Source organism: Nomascus leucogenys, chromosome 24 (assembly GCF_006542625.1).
Source record: "Nomascus leucogenys isolate Asia chromosome 24, Asia_NLE_v1, whole genome shotgun sequence".
Taxonomy (NCBI): domain Eukaryota; kingdom Metazoa; phylum Chordata; class Mammalia; order Primates; family Hylobatidae; genus Nomascus; species Nomascus leucogenys.
Window position 1 is genome coordinate 8,469,549 of NC_044404.1, and position 22,856 is coordinate 8,492,404.

The 22,856-nt window shown below is 54.9% G+C and overlaps 1 protein-coding gene across 14 annotated transcripts in view; it reads left to right on the forward strand.

Moving 5' to 3' along the window:
* Nucleotides 1-22,856, forward strand: part of CAMTA1 (calmodulin binding transcription activator 1) — a 976,509-nt gene that overhangs the window by 827,231 nt on the left and 126,422 nt on the right. For all 14 annotated transcript variants that reach the window (XM_030805184.1, XM_030805179.1, XM_030805180.1 and 11 more), the window contains one exon: nucleotides 19,008-19,161. In XM_030805184.1, the coding sequence (XP_030661044.1) occupies nucleotides 19,008-19,161 (154 nt within the window). The remainder of the gene's footprint in view (nucleotides 1-19,007; nucleotides 19,162-22,856) is intronic.

A 22,856-nucleotide genomic window follows, 5' to 3' on the forward strand; every position in this document is an offset into this window, starting at 1 on the left:
GAGAAGGTGGCAGGAGAGGCTGAGCATCGTGCCTCTGTGCTAACCTCTGATATTCAAATTCCTGGAAGCCCTGGTGCAACTTGTCCTGGCAGTGCAGCTCGATAGAGGTACTCCCCTCAAAGTTAGTAAGAAACTAAGAAATTAATTTCCTGTCAGGTGCCTCTGCCCAGCAGTGGCAGCCCAACACTCTGCGTCATTGGGAGTGTACTTAAATCACAAGGAAAGTTATAACAAGGGGGCTGGGGAGGTGCCAGGGGCAGTGCTGGCCCTTCTGGAAGTTTCCTAGAGGAGGGATGGAGACGTCTGTGCAATCCCGAGCAGGTCGGGGGTGCCAGCAACACAGCCTGGAGTTGCTGGGACCATTGCTTCCAAGAAGTCACTTTGGTTTTCACTTGACCATGGCTTGTTGCAAAATTCCTGGCACCAGCTCAGCTCGGCCATGTCTGGGCTCCCTGGCACCTCTAGAGAGAATGAATATGCTAAAGACAGTGAGGCGTCTTCTCTGGGTGACCACGTGTGACCTTGTAATCGCGTCAAATCTTTAGTTCTGCAGAAACAACTGTCAGATCGGGAGTTAGTCACGTCCAAAGACAAAAACCAAAAACCAAAACAGTGACCTTGTTCTTTCTGTTCATGACCCTGGAGGTATGGGGGGAGGAGGAGGAAGCGGAGATTGGTTTTGCTCGTTAACTCATTATCAGTGACTGAGTGGCTACCCCTGGTTGGGAACTTGTTGGGTGCCCTCCATTACACTTCCCTTAATCCTCTCAATGGATTTCAATATCCTCAGGTAGAAGGGAGGATCCCCATTTTACCTGGGAGGGATACAAGGCCAAGAGGGGTTAAGTAACTTGCCCAAGATCACACAGCGTTTGAAGTGGCCAAGGTGAAATTTGAGCTAAGGCCTGATTCCACTCCACGTCCAAGTTCTTTCCATCATCTGGCTGCAGGCAAGATAACAGATTGGTGTACTCTTTCTATCTTATTTGAATTCCGAAGTTAGTATCCACTATTGAAAACAGCTGACTTCATTATAACCCATCATTGACTCCTTTCTTCAACAAATAACCAGCAAAACAGAGCGTTCTTTCGGAGTAAGCCTTCCACCACCTGAACTTTGACCACTTTCTCCCTAATGGGTTTCTCCCTGTGAGTGTTTGATCTTGGCCGCCAGCATGAGCCTATCCTGGTGATCTCAAAATGCGGAGGTTTTTCTTCTGTTGAGAGATTGAATCTTCTGTTCCATGTGGAGGCTTATTCAACATTAAAGCGTTCCTGAACCATTTCATTTATTCAACAAATATTTTCCAAGCCCAGCTCTGGGCCAGGTGCCAGGCTCGAGGCTGAGCAAGCCAGACAGACGTGGAGCCGCCATCATGGAACTCGGCCCTCACTGGCCGTTGTCCTTGGCTCTCCAGGCTGAACCTCTGTGCTTTCTTGTTTCACGGCTGTTTTCCTCAATGCTCCCTGTGAGCCCAAGTCTGTCCTGAGGTCTTCGTCCCTATTGCCTGTGCCTGAAGCCTTTCCTCTCCCAGAGCTCCCCACAGCTGGCTTCTTTTTATCATCTCAGATACAGCTAAAGGTTCCATCCTCAGAGGCCTTCTCAAGCTCCCTGGCTAAATTCTCCACCCACCCCCATTTTTTTATGCTCATACCACCTCACGCCATCCAGAACCACCTTATTCTTTATTCCAATGTTTATAGCTTGTCTCTTCCATGCTCTTTGAGGGCAGCGTCTTAGACTTGGTCACAGTAGACCCCAAACGTAGGCCAGTCCCTGGTATCTTGTGGTTCTTGAGAGCTAATCTGTTGAATGAATGAATGAATGAATGAGGGAATTAATGAACACCCTGCAAAGCAAGTGCTACCATTACCCCTACTCTATTCCTCTAAAAGGCTGAGAATCCCACCCCAGAGCTCCCTGCAGGAGAGGAGGTGAGCTGGGACCCCAGTCATTTCAGGTTAACTGAAGGGAAAGCCTGACTTCCCATCAGCTCCACACACTGAGTCCTTTCTCCTAGAAATGAAGGAAGCACAAAGAAGTCACTAAGAAGGCACCTTGCCCTCAAGCATCTGAAACCCTCAATTGGAAGTTTGACTGCAACCTCTGCCTCCTGGGTTCAAGGGATTCTCCTGCCTCTGCCCCCCAAGTAGCTGGGACTACAGGCATGCGCCACCACACCCAGCTAATTCTGTATTTTCAGTAGAGATGAGATTTCACCATGTTGGCCAGGCTGGTCTCAAATTCCTGACTTCAGGTGTTCCGCCCACCTCGGCCTCCCAAGGTGCTGGGATTACAGAAGTTCTTTTTCAACATTGCCTTTTAGATCCCCTTTCCCATCAGCTTCCTCCAAAGGAGCTGCTGGCTTGATTTACCTGCAGCCACCGCAATTAATTGCTGTCCCCTGGTAGCTAACGTCTCTTAACAGCTCCATAGCAACAGTGGTTTCCAAATGCCAGAAAGTGTTTTTTCCAAGGGGACTCTATCCTCGACACAAAATAGAACATTTTGAGTGAAATTTAAACACAGTTTTTGAACGGTGCTGTTCTGATTTCTTCACACTTCACAAATGCTTTCTTTGCAAACATGGGTGTCCCAGTTACCCTGGGCTGGTGCCAAGGCCCTCAGCCCAGCTTCTGTTTTCTCAGCTTCAAGGCAGCCGTGGTAAGACCTAAAAACAAACAGGGAGCGAGCGCTGTGGGTCTCCCCGCTAAGGGGTTGCATTGCGCCTGTGCGTGCCTGTGCAGAGATGAGGACCACAGTTTGTCTCCCACACCAGCAGTGACCAATTGGTAATGACTACACAGAACCCTGCCTATGAGATTTCTGGGGCCCCATCTGAGCTTAGTGGGAAAGAGTGCCATCCGCCATGGTTTAAGTGCAGAATTCCAAGGGCCAAGATGGGGAGTAGGGATTTGTGTATGAGTGGTTGGTTGCAACAAATTGTCCGGGTAAACCACTGCTCCCACAGGTGGAAACAGAGAAACTGGGTTAAAATGAAGACTCCAGTAAATTTGCATGCAGAAATACCCAGAAAGGCCCTTGCCATGTCCTTCACTCCGCCTTGGTGAAGGTGGAAGAGATGAAGGGAGAGGGTGATGGGTGGGTGGTGGGTGTGCTGGCCACTGACTGGCACAGCCCCCAGCACAGGGGCTATCTCTAGTGACTGATCCAGGATGAGTGTCCCCATTCAGATGCAGTCAACCCACTGCTGATTCAACCAACACTTGCTGACTACCTATCAGGGAATACATTTCCTTCTGATGCATACTCTGCTCTCAGGAAGCCTGGGGTCCAGAGAAGGAATGGAGGTGCCAGCCAGCCTGAAGATCAGTGGAAAGGGTGGGGCTGGCCGATGCTGCAGGAGAGACACAGAGTGCTGTTAGGGGAGCCCCAAAGGGAATGAAATTATTTTGGTTGGAAGGATAAAGGGAGGCTGCAAGGACAGTGTGACGTTGGAGCTGGGTCTTGACAAGTAGGTGGAATGTGGAGGGATTCCAGGCCTTGGGAACAGCGTGGGCAGGGCCGGTGGCAGAGCAAGCTGAGTGGCCTGGTTGACTGAGCCAAGAGGGTGAGAAGGGTGCATGGGAGGTGGATCCGGCCGATCATGGAGGCCCTTGGGATCAGGAGTGGGGTTGCATTCGCAGGAAATGGGGAGCCAGGAAAGGTTAGCAGTGGGTGACATCATCAGAGCTGGGACTTGGGAAGATGGCTCTGAGAGTTGGATGGGAGTGCCTGGCTCAAAGGCAGACCAGTCAGGAGGCTGATGCCAACGGCCATGGGGAAGGCAGTGAGGGGAGACTGGGGCGGTGGCCTCAGGGGCCAAGAGGAAAGCAGGACGCCTTCCCGTCTCTCCCCTCCTTCAGCTCTGCTGGCATCAGCAGCGCCTCAGACTTGGTGGCCATGGAGTCACAGTGGCAGGACTGCTCTGTGGCCTGATTCTGCCCCCACTGGGCTGACAGGGTCTTGGCCTCTAAGCAGGATGCTTAGAGTTGCCCCTGCCCTGAGGAAGCTGGATGAAGCCAGGCCTTTCTGTCGCATCATCTGAAGAGGAGTGAGTGGGGTTGCCAGCTCCCTGCTAGCACAGATGCCCACCCCACTGTTGTCTTCAGCATCTGCCAGGAGAGGGACAGTTTGAGGCAGTGTCGGGGTTCACGAGCTTGCTCTCCTCTGCCGTTTGCAATGGTCTGGTATAGGGCAGCCTCACTGCTTGGCTCCAGCCAGCGGCTTCAGGATGTGGCGATGAAGATGGGGTCTGGATGGGCGTCGGTATTCAGGATGCCGAGCCCCACTGGTCTGGGGGACCAGTTGGTGCTTCCTGCAAAGGCATGTGCTCTGGGAAGGGCCTGGCCTGCCGCAGCAGCTCTGCAGGGGGGCCGGCCCCAGACTTGCCTATGTCATTAGTATAGCAGGTCCCGTTATTACCCGAGGAGGCTTACAGGTTATCAGCGAGCTCCAGGAGCCACTGGAGAAAGGAAGAAGATAAAGAGGGATTTAAAAAGAAAATAACAAAAAGAAAAACTGTATTTTCTAATCCAAACCTTGCCCTGCAGTGGCTTTGTTAACCCCCAGTCACTCCTTCAAGACATAAACTGTTGAGAGCCACAATTACTTCAGTGATTACACGTTATCTTGTCCTACCAAGGTATTAAAAAGGAACTGGGGAACACATTAAAAAAACATACAGCCCAATTTAATCATGATTCCCTCTGAAACAATTGCTGGAATCTCACCATTACAGTTGCCAGAGCATAAAAATCCTATAGATGCCTGATGGACCGGGCACAATTCATCCTCTGCTGCCTCCATGGCCAGCCCATTTGTCAATAAAGGGAGAGCTTTGGGGTTTAGGTCTTTAACAGGATTGAGTGCAGGGGCTCCCCAGGTGCTCCTCCAGAGCAGAGGAAGGGTGGCCCCGTCCCAACCTCCCAGACTTCCCTGCTTGGAACACCTGCCCTGCCATCACTACCACGAGGCAGATGCTAAACAGAAAGCCGACCAAACATCTCGGGACCCTACTTATAGTCAAGGTTGTGAAGAAGTTTGCTGGCCAGGAAGCAGCCTTGTTCTGAATGCCACTTGTGGTGAACAGCAACCAGCTCTGCTTTTCTGCAAATTCTCTCTGCAAAGCGAGGGAGGTGTAATCATTTGCCTCAGAAGGTTCTGAACATCAGGAAGAGGCAAAGCTGAGAGACAGCAGAGGGTGGGGGTCGGGTGCAGCTCCCTGTCCTCACTCTCTCCCTGTCTGCTGCGTGACGTTCAACTCAGAGTCTCTCTTGCTTCATTTCTCCCAGTTGGACATGGAAAGGGGTTGATGAGTTGGCCTGGACCATCCCTAAGTTTCCTCCCACCTTCAGTATTCTTTGTTTCAAGAGGAGTAAGCAGAAGGGTTTAGGAGACCCCTGACTTGCAGGACTCTGGAGGAGCTTTCATGCACAAATTAAAATACATAAAGCGTCCAGGAAGTGGACAGTGCTTACTAGAGAAGGGGCTGGAGGCACTGGAGCTCCTCAAGGGCTTGCAGGTCACTTGATGCCTGTATCATCTGGATGAGGACTAGAAGTGATCCCACTGACCCAAGGGACTCCTACCTATCCAATGTGGCAGGACGGGGATGGGGTGCCCATCTCTTTAATTCATGGAGAGTTATGGGATATTTTTCGGGAAAATGGAGCTTTGTTTTCTTCCAGAGTTTGGAAGATAACCAAGAATTGTCTCAGAGATCCTGTTTTTATGATTGGACAAGAATGGCTGGTGTTTAGCTCATCATCTGTTGGAGATCATGATGCTTCCTTGATGTTTGAAAAGAATGTAACTTTACATAGATGGGCTCCTATCTCAAAGAATTACACTTCCCAAATAAGCAATATCTGAATTAATTTGATGTTGCTCCACATGGAAGTTCCATATGATCTTGGGGAAATTTGTCCTTAGCAATAGTGTGAGATGATGTAACACTGGTTAGAGAGGTCAGTCAGAATAATACCTGGCCGTTCTGAAGGTTTCCCATGCTACGGGCACCGTTCAAATGCTGTATCTTGTTTAGTCTTCACAGCCGCCTCAGGGAGCAGGCACTACTGTTCTCTCTGTTGTATGGATGAGAAAACCAAGGCACAGAGATGTGATTGCCCAAAACTCGCAGCTAGGAGGTAGCAGAACCCAGACTCAAACCTAAGGCAGTTGTCTCTGGAGCACACGCTCTCTACCACTCTGCTTCCTGAGCGTCAGATAGAGCTGGGCTTAAGGGGCAGGGCTTTGATGGACTACTTAATTCCTTACGTTTTAGATTCTTTATGTGTAAAGCAGATGGGGCCATAACCAGTTCTACCTTGTGAGGTTGTAGTGAGGATTAAACAAGCTAAGTTCCGGGAAGTAGTTAGCACCCAGCACCTGGAGCATACAGGTCTGAAGAAATGCTAGTTCTCAGCAATCATAATGGTGGGGGTTATTGACACCAGAGGATCATCTGAATTGTGTGGTGGAAAGAGTGACTGGCTTAGCCAAAAGAAGACATGATCGTTTTTTAGGAATTAAGGCTCTTGGGTGATGCAACAAAAAACTCGACTTGAACTGACTTTGGGGGAAGAGGAGATTTGGGGGTTGGAGTTGCTGAAAAGTCTTGAGGTGTGCTGGCCTGTGTTCCATCAGTGGCATCGAGGCTTTGTGTCTTCTCCCCTTAGCCCTGCTCCTCGCGCCAGCTCCCTTCTCCGTCTCCATGTGCTGGCAAGAGATGGCTTCCAGGAGCACTAGATTTCATTTTCCCAGGTTTGAGTCCAGCAGGAAAGAGCACCCCTGCCTCCAAGTGGCTCCAGCCAAAGCCTAGTGATTAGCACTGACTGGCTCTGGTGGAGCCATGGGTCTCTCTCTGAGCCAATCATTGTGGCCCAAAGAATGCGGCTTAGCCAGCCTGGGTGACAAGCTCCACCCCTGGACTGAGTTGGAGAGGTGGCTGGATTGCTAAAGAAAACTTGGAAACTCTTATCAAAAGAGCTAGTGCACCAGAGTTGTGTCCAGCCCAGCCTCCCATGAGCCACGTGGCTGTGAGCAGATCATGTACCGCCTCTCAGTCCAGCAGGGATGGTGGCACGTGCCCAACTTCCTCCAGAGCTATGGAGGGGAGCAGATGGGCAGGAAAGGCTCCAGAGCACATCAGTCACTCTAGAGATGCCTCAATGACTGTTTGCTGCCATTGTCATCTGATGGGCTTGATTCACTGCCTAATGGGGCACAGTTCTGAGCAGGCACACCAGCTCTGGGAGCAGGAGTGGGGCGCACGTGCTTGGAGAGGATGGAAGAGGCAGGGGAGGGGAGCAGGCCTGGCTTCCAGCCATCCGGGAGGACATGGCCAGTCTAAGCTGCAGGCAGGACCTCTTTGAGGCTGGTGAGGAGGCCATGTGGCTATGGATTTAGCTCCTGGGAGGGACAGGAGGTCAGAGGTATGGTGACTGCAGCCCTCTGAGACCTGATTGACTGGCGTCTGTGCTGTTCCACTCTCTGTCTCTGCTGGGCCAGGGCTGCATGCCCTGAGCAGGACCTTTTCCCTATAGGAGTTCCCTGTGCCCCTGTGAAAGGCCCATGGCTTCTTGTCCCAGGGGTGGTCGGAGCAACTCTTGCAGCATCGCTAATAAATCACAAATTAGTTCAAGGTGAGAGCAGGAGACAAACAGGACAGGACACCAACCAACAATCTCATCCAAGCTCAGGCTCTGCCAACTGCAGGACGCCAGCAGCCTGCATCCCTGACAGGTCCCTGGCAAGCGAGAGAAGGATGGTTGGACGCTGAACAGTCCAGCTGACGCTCGCAGCCCCGGATTCCACCCTGGTAGGGGCACCGGCCATCATGATGTCTCCTGGATTTTGGGGTCCCAAAGAGAGATGGCCCCCAGCATCCTGATCTCTTGCACAACTCCTTATGGATCAGCCATCCGGGAACTAATGTCACCCATTTTAGAAAAAGCCCTTTATATTTTTCAGCCCATGTCATCTTGGAATAATGAGTCTCATATGTTGACTGCCCGCTGTGTAGTTTGATTGTGCTAAAATTACCTCCCTGAGCTCCAGGGTGGGGGAACCCGTATTCTTAGCATTCATGGATCTAGAGTTAGAAGCACACTTTCACCTCTTCTCCCCTTTCTGAAGACTCGAATCACATTTCCTCTCCACTTTTGTCTTTCTGTACCGGAAAGCCCTTGTCTTCGTTTTCCTGGAGCTGCCTGCCCCTCCTCAGTTGGTGCTGTCTCACCCCTGCACTCACTAGTTCAGACCTAGCTCTGCAGCAAAGACGCCTCGGCCATTTTGTCTCCAGTTCCCAGGTCGTGCCCTCCTCTCCATGCTGGGTCCTTTCTGGTCCCTGCAACAACTGTGGACCAGTGGCTTCTGTGGATCCTTAGAGGTCCTCTCTCGGGTCTGGCAATGGCAGCTCGGGCTGCCAGCCTCCGTTGCCAATTTGCTTTACTCATCCTGAGCCTGCTGCCCCGCACGTCACTGCCCTGGGATGCATCTGTAGCTTCCATACCCTCTGGCACCAGCTCTTTTTCGTTACCCATTAAAATTTAGTGTCATCTGCAAACGTGGAGATTTTATCGGACATATTTTCCCCCGGGTTATTTATAATGATTTTAAATAAGGCCAGCCCCAGCCCCCACGCACATGTGCTGTTGGGCAGCCGGGTCTTGCTGCACAATGAGAAGTCCTCCCCTCCCGGGCAGCACCCCTCCAGGATGGCTTGACCCCCCTCGCAGCCTTTGGGTGGGACTGTTTCAGAGGCTTCTGGAAAGTTCAGGCAGATGGGACCCTCTGTCCCCTCTCGAGGTTCATGCATCTTTATCTGCTCAGCCAGCGTGGAGAACTCCCTTCGTCCAGCATTCTCTGGGTGTCTAGGATGTGCCCAGGATTGTGCCAGGCCTGATCTCCCGCCATAAATGTGTTTTTCCTACACTACCTTTGGGCTAAAGGAGGCAAGGCAAGCCAGCCCCTGAGCCGGCATGGTTCCTGGAACCCCGCACCAGGTGGAAATTGTTTAACTATATTCCCATGACTGGAAAATTCTGGTAATTGTGTAATAACAACAGCAGCAGCACTCAGCAATTACCCAGGGTTTTTCATCTTCAGACCACTTTACCCACATTAACTAATTAAGTCTCCCAGCCTCCCTCCAAAGCAAGGAAGGGCTGCCGGCCTGACTCCCGCTGGCACACAGGCTCGCGTAATGAGGGCAGCCGTGGGAAGGGGCTGCAGGGCCCCCAAGGGCAGCCTACCTCTGCCCTCGCTTGTAGGCCCTCTGAACCCCTTGCCAGGCATCGCTCAGAATCTCCCAGCCCTGCTGAGCACTGGCAAGGAAGCGGGGAGGTGTTCTGTGTGCCTGCCACACTCAGCTGCAGTGGGGGATCCCTGGGCCCAGCACAGATTGCAGGACCGAGCCCTCAGAAGAGCACAGTTGACTACTGACCCTGCCTATTACTGGGGACACTAGCACCCCTCTTTCAGTTCCTACTCCCTCCCTTCTCTCTCTTTTTGCTTATCCTTTAATAGCTCCCAACTTTGGGGACCTAGATCTGTACCCCAGTTACCGAGTGCTCAGCTCCAGGGTCCCTGAAGGCTGTTCCCCACTCCCCTGCACACCCCACAGAGGGTGTTCTAACTACTGTGGGCCGTTGATGTGGAGACAGGGACATCTGCAGCCTCGGTCCTGCCCTGAGGAGCTTACAGACCAGCCAGGAGCCTTCCAGCCACATCCTTGGTCCTACCAGCTCCCCACACCTCACATGACCCAGCCAGGCTCCCTGGACCTACTTTTGCTCTCGCATAGACATGAACTGGGCTGCTGCCGCCCGGGGCACTGAGGCTGAGTGCACAGCCCTCCCATGAAACGTCCAGTGAGCCCCACAGAGCCCTGGGGCAGTGGCCTGGAGGTGTGAGATCATGGCTTCAAGCAGGGCTGGCACCCAGAGACTCAGCCCTCAAATGCACTCTCCTTTCTGTAAATGAGGATAGCAATAGCACTTGCACCTGTGGGTCGTAGAACTTGAATGTGGAGCCCGAGACGCAGCTGACACTCAGAAAGCGATCTCTGAAAACAGAAATGCCCACTGAGAGGTGGGTGCTGTGGGTGCTGTGGGTCCAGGCATGCTCCCGTCCCTGAGTGGCCGTGGAATGCCACAGTACCATGCATTGGAGCCATCAGAGGCAGGGAAGAGAGACCCAAGGAGACAGCAGCCTCCAGGGGCTGGCAGATCCTGGGAGACCTGAGCGGCAGGTGCCCGCGTACCCTTCTCAGGGAGCGTCCTTCTTGTGCTTCCGTCCATCCTCCAGGCCTGTCTGATCGTCCCCCTGCCTCCTGGCCACCCTCAGTGGGTGACAGTGGGGATAGAACCCAAGCCGGCTGAGGCCTTCATGATCAGCCTCCTTTCTAGTGGAACCATCATCCCACCTCACACCGTTACCCAGAGCAGAGAGGACACGGGCCCAGCTGCCTGGGGCAGCCAGAAGGTGGGCGAGAGGATTTTGCTCAGTCCTGCAGCCTAGTGACACCACAGCCCTGTGCCACCCAGTGTCGTCCTCTATCCCTTCCCTAATAAACCCCGCCCTTCTCCCTGCCAGCCTTGCACACCTGTTTCACAGGCTCCCACCCTGGTTGTTCATTAAGCATCCAGGTGCAGGGAAGTCTGTGCCTCTGACGATGAGGCTTATGGGACATTCGGAATATGTATAAATGGTGCTAATATGACAAATGCAAAGATCGAAGGAGCTTGTGACACAGACAATGCTGCCTCCTCGCCCGTCTCCCTCCTATCCGGCTGGCGGCACGCAGGCCCGCCCCCCGCACCCCCAGCGGCAAGTGGGGAGGTGTGTGGCACTATTACATGCTATTATGACTTTCTGGGTAATGTATACATTTTCACTATCACACGGCCTCTCTCCTTCATTTTTCATGAGAACTGGCACGAGATTAATGACTGAGCCCCAGAAGAAACGGAACGCCATGCCACTCTGATTTATTGACCACTTAGCGTTGATGAAGCTGCAAACAAGAGTCAAACAGATGTTGCAGCTGCATTTTTCTTTATCAAAACCAACAGCTTTTTGCATTTTTAACCACTTCTTGCATCACCACCCTGCTTACTCCACAGAAAGGGGTCCTGGCTCCAGGCCTCCTCCTCCTCAGTGGAGATGGAGGAGCCGAGGCCAGGGCGGTGGGACCCTGCTGCCTAACACCCACTGGCCCAGGATGCACCCCTGGAAGTGGCCAGGAAAAGGATGTGAGATCCCCAAGGCTCTTGCTGTGGGTGACTTGAGTCCCCTCCGTGGGTCTCTGGGCAAGAGCTCACTGCTGCATCCTCAACCATCTCCAAGGGCTGATTGCACACACCCGGGGGTGGGCTCGGCACGCAGGAGGTGCAGAGCTCAGCTCCCCTCTGCAGCCTGGAGCACCTCCCCCACCTCCACCTCATGCCCATTTACTAGGCAGTGTCAGTGGCCTTACACATGGAGCGCTGCTGGGGGCCAGGCCCGTCCTGAGCCCTCTGCCTGCCTCACCCCCTCCTGGCAAGGTTCAGGCCAGCACTAAAGGGCCTGCTTAACACAGAGCAGGCATTCTCTGCAGAACGTTCTTAGCCTCTCCTGTGCTTTTGGAGGAAAGGCCCTCAGCTTGTCCCCTGTCCTCTCTTTGTCCCTGCAGTTTGGGGGAAAGGTGCCATCTAGAAAAGGTTCTAAAAGAGACTGACTGTACCTCAGGTTCTCGGGAGATGTCCTTCCACCACCTTCGGCCTGAGAGTCCTGTGCCTGGCAGGGCCCTGGGAGTCTGGAACCGGGGAGATCAGCAGCTCCAAACGCACTTCCAGGAGGCACAGCTGGGTTAAGGGACAAGCTGAACTTCCCTCGGAGAGGGAGAGCTGCAGAGGGGCAGAGAGCTCGTGGGCGCCCTCAGATGCCACCCCTCCTGAGCCCCTTCTGAGGGAGTAGACCCCCTCCTCTTCCAGCCCATGCCTGGGGTGGACACCGACTCCTTCCCCGCACCCCAGTCTCTGTCTGTCCCTCTAGAAGACATGCCTGGGGGTTCTCCAGGGTTGGTCCTGAGACACTGAGTCTCCAGAGGGGAGACAGCCACCGCTGCACCAGCTCCCCCAGCCAAGGCCAGGTGCCCCCTGGCAGGCTTGTTGGCCCGTGTGCTGGAGCAGCTTGGCGGCACCCCGCTATGCCCCCGGTTTTCAGTAAGTAGGATGGAGCCCCTGCCATGTGGCTGCCCCGCAGACAGAGTCCCAGCCATCCGGAGCTCACACTTGTGGCCAGGAAAACAGGCCAAACCCGAGTAGTAATTGAGCGGAAACTGAGAGATTAGTGCTGCAAAGACAGCGAGGCGGGAGCCAGCCAGGGTGGGCACTGTCGTCAACGGGGTTGCTGAATGAGGTTTCCACAAGGAAGTGACCTGGGACCGATGTGGCATGGAGCGTGGCAGCCAGAGACCACAGCCGAGGGAGAGAAGCGGCAGATCTGGGGAATGGGGTGGCGGGAGCCAGGTGCATGAGGCAGGCAGCGGCCAGCAAGAAGCACAGGTGGCCCAGCCTGGAACCGTGGCAGGAGTGTGGGCTTGATCTCACTGCCAAGGAGCCATCCGGAACAGCCCTACCACGCCTGCTGCTGTTTGAAGGATGGGTTGGGGAAGGGAAGAGCAGATGTGAGGACACCCGGGAGGAGGGCACACTCCCACGTGCGCAGGAGAGCAGGTGGAGGCTCGGACTTGATGGTTGCAGGCAGGGAGTAAATTGGAGGATCAGGCGTCCCGGGGCGGGAGAAATGGCAGAACTGGGTGATCGACTGGCCGTTGAGGGCGAGGGAGGGAAAATGAGAGGATGACTCCTGGGTTCCAGACCCGGGCAGCTGTGGGAAGCCTGGAGGGGCCAAGTGTGCTGAGCAGGAGGTCAGGAGGCGAGGTCGGCCATGGGAAGTCATGGGTATTTTGAGGCTTTCAAGGGGTGCCATCAACAGCCAGGTAGGCAAGAGAGGAGAGGTGGGCTGGAGAGGGAAATCTGGGCGTCCTGGGAATCTGGTGGGTGTGAGGTCAGAACACTGGATGAGGCCACTGAGGAGGGAGAGAGGGAAAGAGGGAGAAAGAGAGCAGGAGAGAGGGATGCCAGAGCCCCAGGCTGGACGCTGGTGGAGGAAGGGCCCCTGTACACAGCAAGAGGAGAGTTGGGACAGGCTGGGGCCGCCGGAGGAGGAAGGGCGCTCTAAGCAGCAGAACTGCCCGCTGGAGGCTTAACTCTGCTCACCCTCTCAGGAAGCACGTCAGGGCTTTGTTCCGTCTGGGTTTGGTTTTGGTGGTGGTTGGTGGTGGTAGAGCGGGGCCTCTGTCTGTCCTGACGGCATTCCAGCTGTTCCGAGGCCTGACCCTGCTCCCTGCAGCAGCCCCAGTGAGAAAGAGGCGCAGCTTCCATGCTTATGGGTGAGGAGCCTGAGGCACCAAGAGGGAGGGGGGATCCCCTAGTCCACGGCGCTTCCAGAAGGCTGTGGAACTTCTCTGAGACTTACTTATCCTTGGCTTCCCCTACCACCACCACCACAGTCACAGACCCTGCCACCAGGCTCCCTCTCCCCAGCCTTTGACACTGACCAGGCCTCCGGGAAAGCAAGGGCTCATCTCCAAAGGTCACGCTCACTTTGGGGGGTGACCCCTAGCATCTGTCTTGAAAACTCCATAGCTCCGTCTCAAAAAAAAAAAAAAAGAATCCAGGGACCTGGTGGGGTCTGTCCCCTGCCGTGACTCTCAGATCCAGGCCCAACCCGGGCATTCCTGAGGGAGGGGCTTCTCCACAAGCTCTTCTTCCCTCCCTGAACCCACAAGGCCTGACAGGGTGGTGAACCCCACGGAAACATCAGGGCAGCCTGGGCAAGACAAAGGCAACTTCACTCCACAACTGTCCAGAATCAAGAATCCGGGCCGGGCGTGGCGGCTCATGCCTGTAATCCCAGCACTTTGGGAGGCCGAGGCAGGCAGATCACGAGGTCAGGAGATCGATACCATCCTGGCTAACACGGTGAAACCCCATCTCTACTAAAAAACACAAAAAAATTAGCCGGGCATGGTGGCAGGCACCTGTAGTCCCAGCTACTCAGGAGGCTGAGGCAGGAGAATGGCGTGAACCCGGGAGGCGGAGCTTGCAGTGAGTCGAGATCGCACCACTGCACTCTGGCCTGGGGGACAGAGCAAGACTCTGTCTCAAAAAAAAAAAAAAAGAATCCAGGGCCCTGGCGGGGTCTGTCCCATGCCGTGACTCTCAGATCCAGGCCCAACCCGGGCATTCCTGCAGGCCGCCCTGCTGAGCTGGTCCACCTGAGCCCATCTCACCACCAGCAAAGCAGCTCAGCAAGGACTCTGACACCGTTATGAGCACTCCATGAAACTGATACATTAGGACTCCAAGCTAATATATTTTTCTGCCAAAAACACCCAATAAAATGTACAACTAATGAATAAAATTGCAACATTGCCAAGAAGCAATGTGTGCCCCAAATTTCCAAAAATACCTCCATCAGTCTGTGTCTGAAAACCAGCCCCGCACCAGGAAATCGTTACTACTCAACTCTGGGCAATCCAGGCGCAAGAGCTCCAGGCCTGGGATGGAAACCGGGAAGCTGCCTGCTCCTGCATCTCCTGAGCCTACACTTGGTCTCCTGGACCTGCCAGAGGCTGGGACACTCTGCTAATTGTATCAAAACAAGGGAGAAAGGCAAGGCCCAGCATGGAGGCTCCTGGGAAGGGACCCCCCCACCCCCGGTGTTGGGCAGGTGCCCTGAGTTGAAAGGGGTAGATCTAGATGCTACAATCCCTACATTTGTAGTTACTGAAGTGGGATCCACTGACCATTGGATCTGTGAGTCCTTGAATTGAAGTGTTGATGTGCCTTGGGGTAGTTGGAGGATGGGGTGGGTATCCACTGCTTGCGTCAGGGTCTCAAAGAGATCTCATACCCAGAAAAGATGAAGAACAAGCCTTGCATTGTATCTTACCTTCCTAGCAACAACCTGTGTTTAGAAAGGCTTCCCAGCCGGGTGCAGTGGCTCACACCTGTAATCCCAGCACTTTAGGAGGCCAAGGTGGGTGGATCACCTGAGGTCAGGAGTTCAAGACCAGCCTGGCCGACGTGGGGAAACCCCATCTCTACTAAAAATACAAAAATTAGCCGGGCATGGTGGCAGGCGCCTGTAATCCCAGCTGCTCGGGAGGCTGAGGCAGGAGAATGGCTTGAACCCGGGAGGCGGAGGTTGCAGTGAGCCGAGATCGTGCCATTGCACTCCAGCCTGGGCAACAAGAGTGAAACTCCATCTCAAAAAAAAAAAAAAAAAGAAAAGAAAGAAAGGCTTCCCTGCCCTTTGTAGACCCAGAAAACTGAAGCCAGATGTCAGAACACAGGTCTAGGGAGGGCACAAGCAGGAGGTCAGAATTCAGCCTAATTTGATTCTACAAACCTGAAATAAGCACCGGTGATTGTTGGACTGTCATAGCTGCAGGGCATTGTCCCTGAGGTTGAGGAAATAAAGTTGATGTTCAGACAATTAAAACACAAAGCCAAATGCCATCCTACTATGGTAGAGGCAGAGAGGGAATCAGGGAAGGCTTCCTGGAAGAGGAGGGGATCCTGGTGTCTGACCTCAAAGAATAGATGGAGGCTGGTTATGCAGATGGAGTCTGAGGCCTGCAGGCAGAGCTTCCTGAGATAGCAGCTTTTGGGGTGCTCTCGTGCAGGAACTCCACGGTTTGGGTTCATGGTGAGAGAGGGCCTTTGCCCCACAAGACCCTGCCTGCCTGCCCGCCACCTTGGCCTCCCACGGGTCCCAGGCGCCCAGGCTGTGCTCAGCGCGGCTGTGGGGCAGGACGCAGCAGCCCTTTCCTCTCCCAGGCGTCTGGCATCTCCACTCCCTCCTGCAGGGCTGGGCTTCTGCTCCAGGGGCCAGGATCAGAGGCAACCTTGGGTGGCCTGCTGGCCCCTGCAGCCCTTTGATCTTTACTCATCTTGCTCAGCAGCTGGCATTGCTGCCTGGCCGTGCCCAGGCACAGGCAGGAGCCCTCAGCCCAGACGCAGTCCCTGGGAGGCCAGTATGTTGGTCTGTCGGAAGACAAGGACACAGTGAATCACCCTGTCTCTCCGCCATTGCCCCCTCCATGCAAAGGGCATAGCAGATCTACCCAACCCACCTCTTGGGCATACTGCAAGAATGAAGTGAAATGGAGATGAGACAGTACTTAGGCCAAGCAAAAAGAGAGGCCAGCAGATGTCTTGGCAGGACCTGAACCTGGAGTCAGAGCCCTAGCTTCCAGCTCAGGCTGTGCCCTGCTGGCACATAGCTTTGGGCAATCACAACTTCTTAGTGCTACAGGCACCTCACTATAGACAGGGGGCACCCTGCCCTGCCCTACCCTGCCCAGCCTGCCTCCTTGGCTAGCGGGGGCACCAAATAAGATAATGGCTGGAAAGTGCTTTTGAAAAGAATAAAGTGCTGCACTGATGTCAGGGATTATCACGATTATTAAGGAGCATGATTACCGCAATCCAGAAAAGCCGCCATTAAGGAGAAGACTCCTGTTCGTGTTGATTGAGTTTCCTGGTTAACTGAGCATTGGCAGGAAAAAAATCTGTTTATTTATGCCAGTCTCCTTTCTTACATTGGTCATGGTGTGGTCTTGAGTCTTTATTTATTCATGGATTGATTGATTCATATATTCATGTATGACTCTTTCCCTGACAACATTCAAAAAAGCAGCTGCAGACCCAGCTCTCTCCTGCCTGGGGTCCTGCCTGTCCCAGGCCTCATGGTTGAGTCTCAGTCTGTTAGCTGGGGAAAGCAGAGGGGAAGGCAGCTTTTTTCTGTCAGGAGGGAAAGCACAGGATGAGGCCTCCCACGTGGCTTTTTCCATTGTTCCCTGCAGCCTCTGATATCCTGCCATGTTTCCTTAGGACAATGCAAGAAAAAAATGGTTCAGGCCAGGCGCGGTGGCTCACACCGGTAATCCCAGCAGTTTGGGAGGCTGAGGAAGGCAGATCACCTGAGGTTGGGAGTTTGAGACCAGCCTGACCAATATGGTGAAACCCCGTCTGTACTAAAAATACAAAAATTAGCCGGGCTGTGGTGGCATGCACGTGTAATCCCAGCTACTCTGCTTGAACCTGGGAGGTGGAGGTTGCAGCGAGCCGATATTGCGCCACTGCACTCCAGCCTAGGTGACACAGCAAGACCCTGTCTAAAGGAAAAAAAAAGGTTCAAGAAATACCCTCTGATTGAGATGGGAGGGTTTAGCTAGGTTTTTCTGGCTTATCCAGATGCATCTAGAAAGTGACAGGATTGCTTTTTTTTTTTTTTTTTAAACAAACTTGTCAGTATTGTTGTGGCCAGATAAGCAGCGCTGCCTTCTGGGGGGACCATGAGAAAGCCACCGAAGGCCCCATGCTCATCCCAGAGACACTGCTGCCTCACAAAGGCCCCTGGGCATGTCCTATCCGAGCTCGGGGGGCAGAAAGCGACAGAGGACATTCTTACTAAGATGTGACGGGAAGGGGCTGACTGTTAAATGGAACTGATTTGAGACAAACTGGACCTCTTTTTTTTGAGGCAGAGTCTCGCTCTGTCACCCAGGCTGGAGTGCAGTGGCGCGATCTCGGCTTACTGCAAGCTCTGCCTCCCAGATTCACGCCATTCTCCTGCCTCAGCCTCCTGAGTGGCTGAGACTGCAGGTGCCCGCCACCAAGCCCGGCTAATTTTTTTTGTATTTTGTAGTAGAGATGGCGTTTCACCATGTTAGCCAGGATGGTCTCGATCTCCTCACCTCATGATCTGCCCGCCTCGGCCTCCCAAAGTGCTGAGATTACAGGCATGAGCCACTGAGCCCGGCCCAAACGGGGCCTTTTAGGTCTTCAGACTGAGAGCTCTTTCCCAGAATACCTGGTGGGCAGCTGGTGCCCAGAAGTTTGGGAAACTCCGCCCCAGAAGCCAACAAGAAAGAGTGGACGAGCTGGACGGGGTGACAGAAGAGCTCTTCCAGGGAGGAGTTTCCAGAGATTCTGGGCACCAGCTGCCCCCTGGGTGTTGCTTAGATGGAAAGTGCCAGCTGGGTGCAGTGGCTCACACCTGTCATCGCAGCAGTTTGGGAGGCTGAGGCGGGCGGGCTGCTTGAACCCAGGAGTTCAAGACCAGCCTGGTCAATATAGTGAGACCCCATCTCTATAAAAAATACAAAAATTAGCCAGGTGTGGTGGTATGTGCCTGTAGTCCCAGCCTCAGGAGGCTGAAGTGGGAGGATCACTTGAACTCGGGATGCAGAGGTTGCAGTGAACCGAGATCACGCCACTGCACTCCAACCTGGACAATGGAGTGAGACCCTGTCTAAAAAAAAAAAAAAAAAAAAGTGCTTAATTGTGGGGCTGTCAGGGGAGAAGACTACGGCTGAAGGCAGAGGGGCTGCAGCCCTCAGCAGGAGGAGCCTTAAGCTCTGGGAGCTCCTTTTCCCCTTGGAGAGAAGCGGGTGATGATGCCTGTGTTGGGGGCATCCCGCAAGCTGTGAAGGGGAAACGCATGTTGGGCATGAAGGAGGGAGAGGGCAGTGGCTGTGGTGTGAGGTCAGGGATGTTGGGCTGGAGGGAATTTAACCTCATGCACGTGGTTCCCAGTTACACACGTATCAGCTTATGTGTAGGTCAGAATTTCTCAACCAGGGGTGATCTTGACCCCCAGGGGACACTGGGCAATGTCTGAAGACTTTTCCAGGGGTCACAGCTGGAGGGGGAGGGGCTTAATGACATCTAGTGGGTGGAGGCCAGCGAGTCTGCTAATATCCCACGTGCGCTGGACAGCCCCCACCACAGAACCATCTGGCTGCAACCGTCAGCAGTGCAAGGTCAAGAGAGCCGGGTGTCTGGGGCCTCGGTCTCTGCCTGCACCTGCGGGGTTGGGGGCGGCCCTGACCCTGGCGGGCTCCATGCCACCTTCATGCTGCCAGTCTCTGCTCTCCCCACAGAACCCCGACATCGTCCTGGTGCACTACCTGAACGTGCCGGCCATCGAGGACTGTGGCAAGCCTTGCGGCCCCATCCTCTGCTCCATCAACACCGACAAGAAGGAGTGGGCGAAATGGACGAAAGAAGAGCTCATCGGGCAGCTGAAACCCATGTGTGAGTGGCCTTGGCCGGCCTGGCACCCCCACGCTGGGAACCAGGCTGGCATCAACCAGGCGGGCCCAGGAAGGTCCTCTGTGGCCTTGGGGATGCGGGTCTGGAGCCCCATCTTGGAATGACAGTGGCACCATGAGCTTAGCTTTTGCCCCACCTTCACTCGGCCCCTTGTAAGCTCCCTATACAACAGCCAGGGCACAAAATGCCAGGCCCACGTGACAGATGAAAAGAATAAAGTTTGGAGACACAGAGCATGTACGGGAAGGAGCAGGCCAAGAATGGGCCAGGGACGGGTCTCCGGGGCCACAGACAGGAATGGAGGCCGGCTGGGGAGGGAAAGTGTGGTACAGGGGAGGGGTGGCAGGAGCAGACCCTGCCTCCTGCCTTGCCCGTCCACGCGGGATCTGGGCTTAGCCACTGCCTCCTGGACTCGGGGCCCGCCTCGGCTCCCAGGCTGGGTGGCAAATAGATGATGGTAATTGAGCTGGATTTCATTTTGTCAGCAAAGTGGTGCTTTCTGAAGCATCTGTCAGGTGCAAATCACAGAATGCAAAACACCGAGTGAGGCCGGGAAGCTGGGGCTGCTCCGTACTTTGTTGCCGTGGCCACAGCTCCCGGCAGCCGCTGGCGGCTCTCAGTGGCTTCTCCTGCCCCCTGTTCAGCGGGGCTCAGGAAAAACAAACATGGGTCTGGGGCTTTCCTGACCCAAGAAGAGCATGGGGGCTGTTTAGTGCTGGAAACGTAGCCCACGGGGTTCAGGGACATTGATGGCCAGGGCTCAGGGCAAGGACCTGCCATCAGCAGGGCCTGAGGGGGCGGGTCAGTGGCTCACTCAGAAGCAGAACTGTCCCTGGAGCTGGGCTGGAGGGAGGAAGCAGCTGTTGGTTACCATATACAGCGGGGGTACTGAAATATTCTTTCTGCACTGGGAGGAAAGGTGAGGGTCCTGTGCCTGGGAGAGCCCAGGCTGAGGCTACGGGCACCTGCGGTGATGCTAATCCTGGGAGTCCTCTGGGTGCTCAGATTTAGGGATCTGCTCTCAGCCTCAAGGTTGAGGATGAGGGTCAGGAGGGACAGAGGGGTCTGTGTGGCAAGGGAGGCCCCCCGGTGGGTGACAGCCCTGCCCGCCAAGGGCAGGACCACAAGACTGAGCTTTCTCATGTATCATCCTTTGAGCCAAGTACCCCGTGGGGAGGTTTGGACCAGGCTGGCCTCAGTGCTCCTGCCTGGAACCTCGAGGCAGGCAGCCCAGGGACCTCCGGAGCTCAGGCCACACCCAGTGGCAACCTTCTTAACTGCGGCCCTGACCACATCCTTCCCTGCTTAAAACCACTCAATGTACTCTCAGTGCCCAAGCTCCTGAGCACAGCCTGCGGCCCCCCCACCCCCAGCCCCTGGCCTCTGCAGGACTCTGCGTCCTTTCCGCCTGTTGTAGTCCCCGCTCCCCAGAGCCTGCTGCCTCTCTGCCTGCCCCTCTCCCTGCCTCTGCCTGCTCATCCCGCCTGTCCCTCAGCTCTCAGCCTCTCCACAGGCCTTCTCACCACCCAACTGGGCCTTCACACCCCTGTGCCCTGGCCTCCTCGAGCCCCCACTGGGGAGATGTCAGCCTCCCACGCTTCATCAGGACGGGCCCCGTGAGCCTCTTCAAAATGCTGCCGAGCACCGGGAAGCATGGGGAAATGGCACAGCTACCCTTGGGAAGCACTCCGGCTCTCCGCACAGTGCTGGGTGTGCACAGGGCCCTGGAAATAGCCCTGGAATGGTGGAGGGGAAGGGACCTGCCCAGGGGCCTGAGCAGCGGACAGAAGCTGCAGTGTCCTGGCTCTGGGAGCCAAGGCTGCTGAGTGGCACCTTCCCAGGGGCAGACCAGAGGCTGGGAGTCTGGGGCACCAGTGCTGGGGGCCCTGCTGTCAGAACCGCCTGCCTACCCTTCCTACTCAGTACCTAGGGGGCACCTCACTATGCAGGGCTGGCACCGGACACTGGGTCCTGCCTAGACCCCACCCCAGGGGGCCTACTCATACTTTCTCTGCCTCAGGGCCTCAGCTGGGCCAGCGCTATGGCTCTGCTGACCAGGAACGCTGGTGCCCCCTGGCCAGGGTGGTAGAAAGAGTCAGGGCTGGCGAGTCAGGAGGCAGGTGCTCATCCTGGCTTCATGGCTGCCCCTCTATGCAGCCCCGGACCAATGCCCCACCCTCTCTGAACCCCAGTACCCCTTCTATAAAGGGGTAGCAAGAATCTAGCAGCCTCTGCCCTAAGACCAGCACTTCCAGCCAGCTCAGGGGGCCCGGCTCAGCTCCTCCACCCCTGCGCACTGCGTCCAAGGTGCTGAGGCTGCCAGCCTGTCCCATTTCCTGGGAGGTGGAGTCACTCCAGAGGGCTCAGCTTTGTCCTGCAGAAGCTGCCGTGGCTGAGTGCACTCCGGGGCTGGAAGAAGTGGCCTGGAACCTCCTTTCTGGGGCTTAGCCAATGCTTTCCAAATAAGGGTCCTAAGGACTCTTGCCTTGAAAGGGTGACCAGGGTCCAGGTGCTTCTGGAGCTCCTCTCACCCCTTACTGTTCACATTTAGAGGGGAGTTCCTGCTCAAAATAAGTCTTCAGTCAGGAGGAGGAGTTGCCTTCCTGGCCTTTCTGAGCCTTCTGTCTGCTTCTTCTTAGGTCACTAGAAGGAATTCCTCTTGTCAGATTCCACTGGAAAATTAGGGCCCCTTTGCTGGACAGAGGCCCCATCCACATGGCCGGGGAACAGCCCCAACCCCACTGGGCCCCAGCAAAAGTTCCAAGAGATTGTGTGAGCCAGAGATTAGCCAAGGGGGTGCTCCCAAGGGAAAAGATGCCTTTCAAGGTGGCTCCTACAGTCAGAGGCTGCTGGCCTGGGCCCTCCCAAATTCTTCTCGACACACACAGACAGCCCTTCTCCTTCAGCCATATGCTCCCCATTTTCCCTGGAGCTGCCCATCCATCAGACAGGACTGCCACCTCCAGGCTGGGTGGGAGGAATTAGGCTTTATGAACTCCAGGGGGTGGAAACCAGTCCGGAGCCAGCCTCCAATGCTGAGCTGGAGGGAACTGTGAATGCCTGCTCAAAAATCTGCAGTGCATCAGAAAATTATGTAAAACTACAACAAACTCCCCATAAATCTAATAACACTCGGCTCTCTGGTGTCTTGGGGCGGGGGGAAGCAGAGCTGCACACAATTACGGGGCGCGTGCGTGCGTGTGCACGGCTCTGACAGAGACAGAGTCTGAGAAACACAGCCCTGGAAATGCGGCTGCAGGAGAAGGCACAGGTGCCGATCCGGCTTGGAACACACATAGGGCATCAGCTAAGCGTGTCCAGGGAGAGCAGAGGTATGCTGACAGCCAAGAAGACCTCAGATTTGATTCCAGAATCGGGCGGGTCACCCAACACTGGAGACAAACACATTAGCTTCATCCCATTTCCACATAAATCACGTGCCTTCGAAGACTTCACAGTTTGATTTCCTGATGTTTCCAAATTTCCCTGCCTGCCAGCAGAGTTGTCAGCGGTTTAATCAAAATGTTGTGCTTCTCAGGGGTGAAGGGAGATGGGTCTGCAGTCTTTGCCTCACCTGCTGTGAGATGGGGGCTCCGTGACCTTGTGCCCTGGGACTCTCACCAGGCTGATTCAGAGAATCCCAGCCAGGTCCTTGCAGCGGTGTCCTTTGGTCAGAA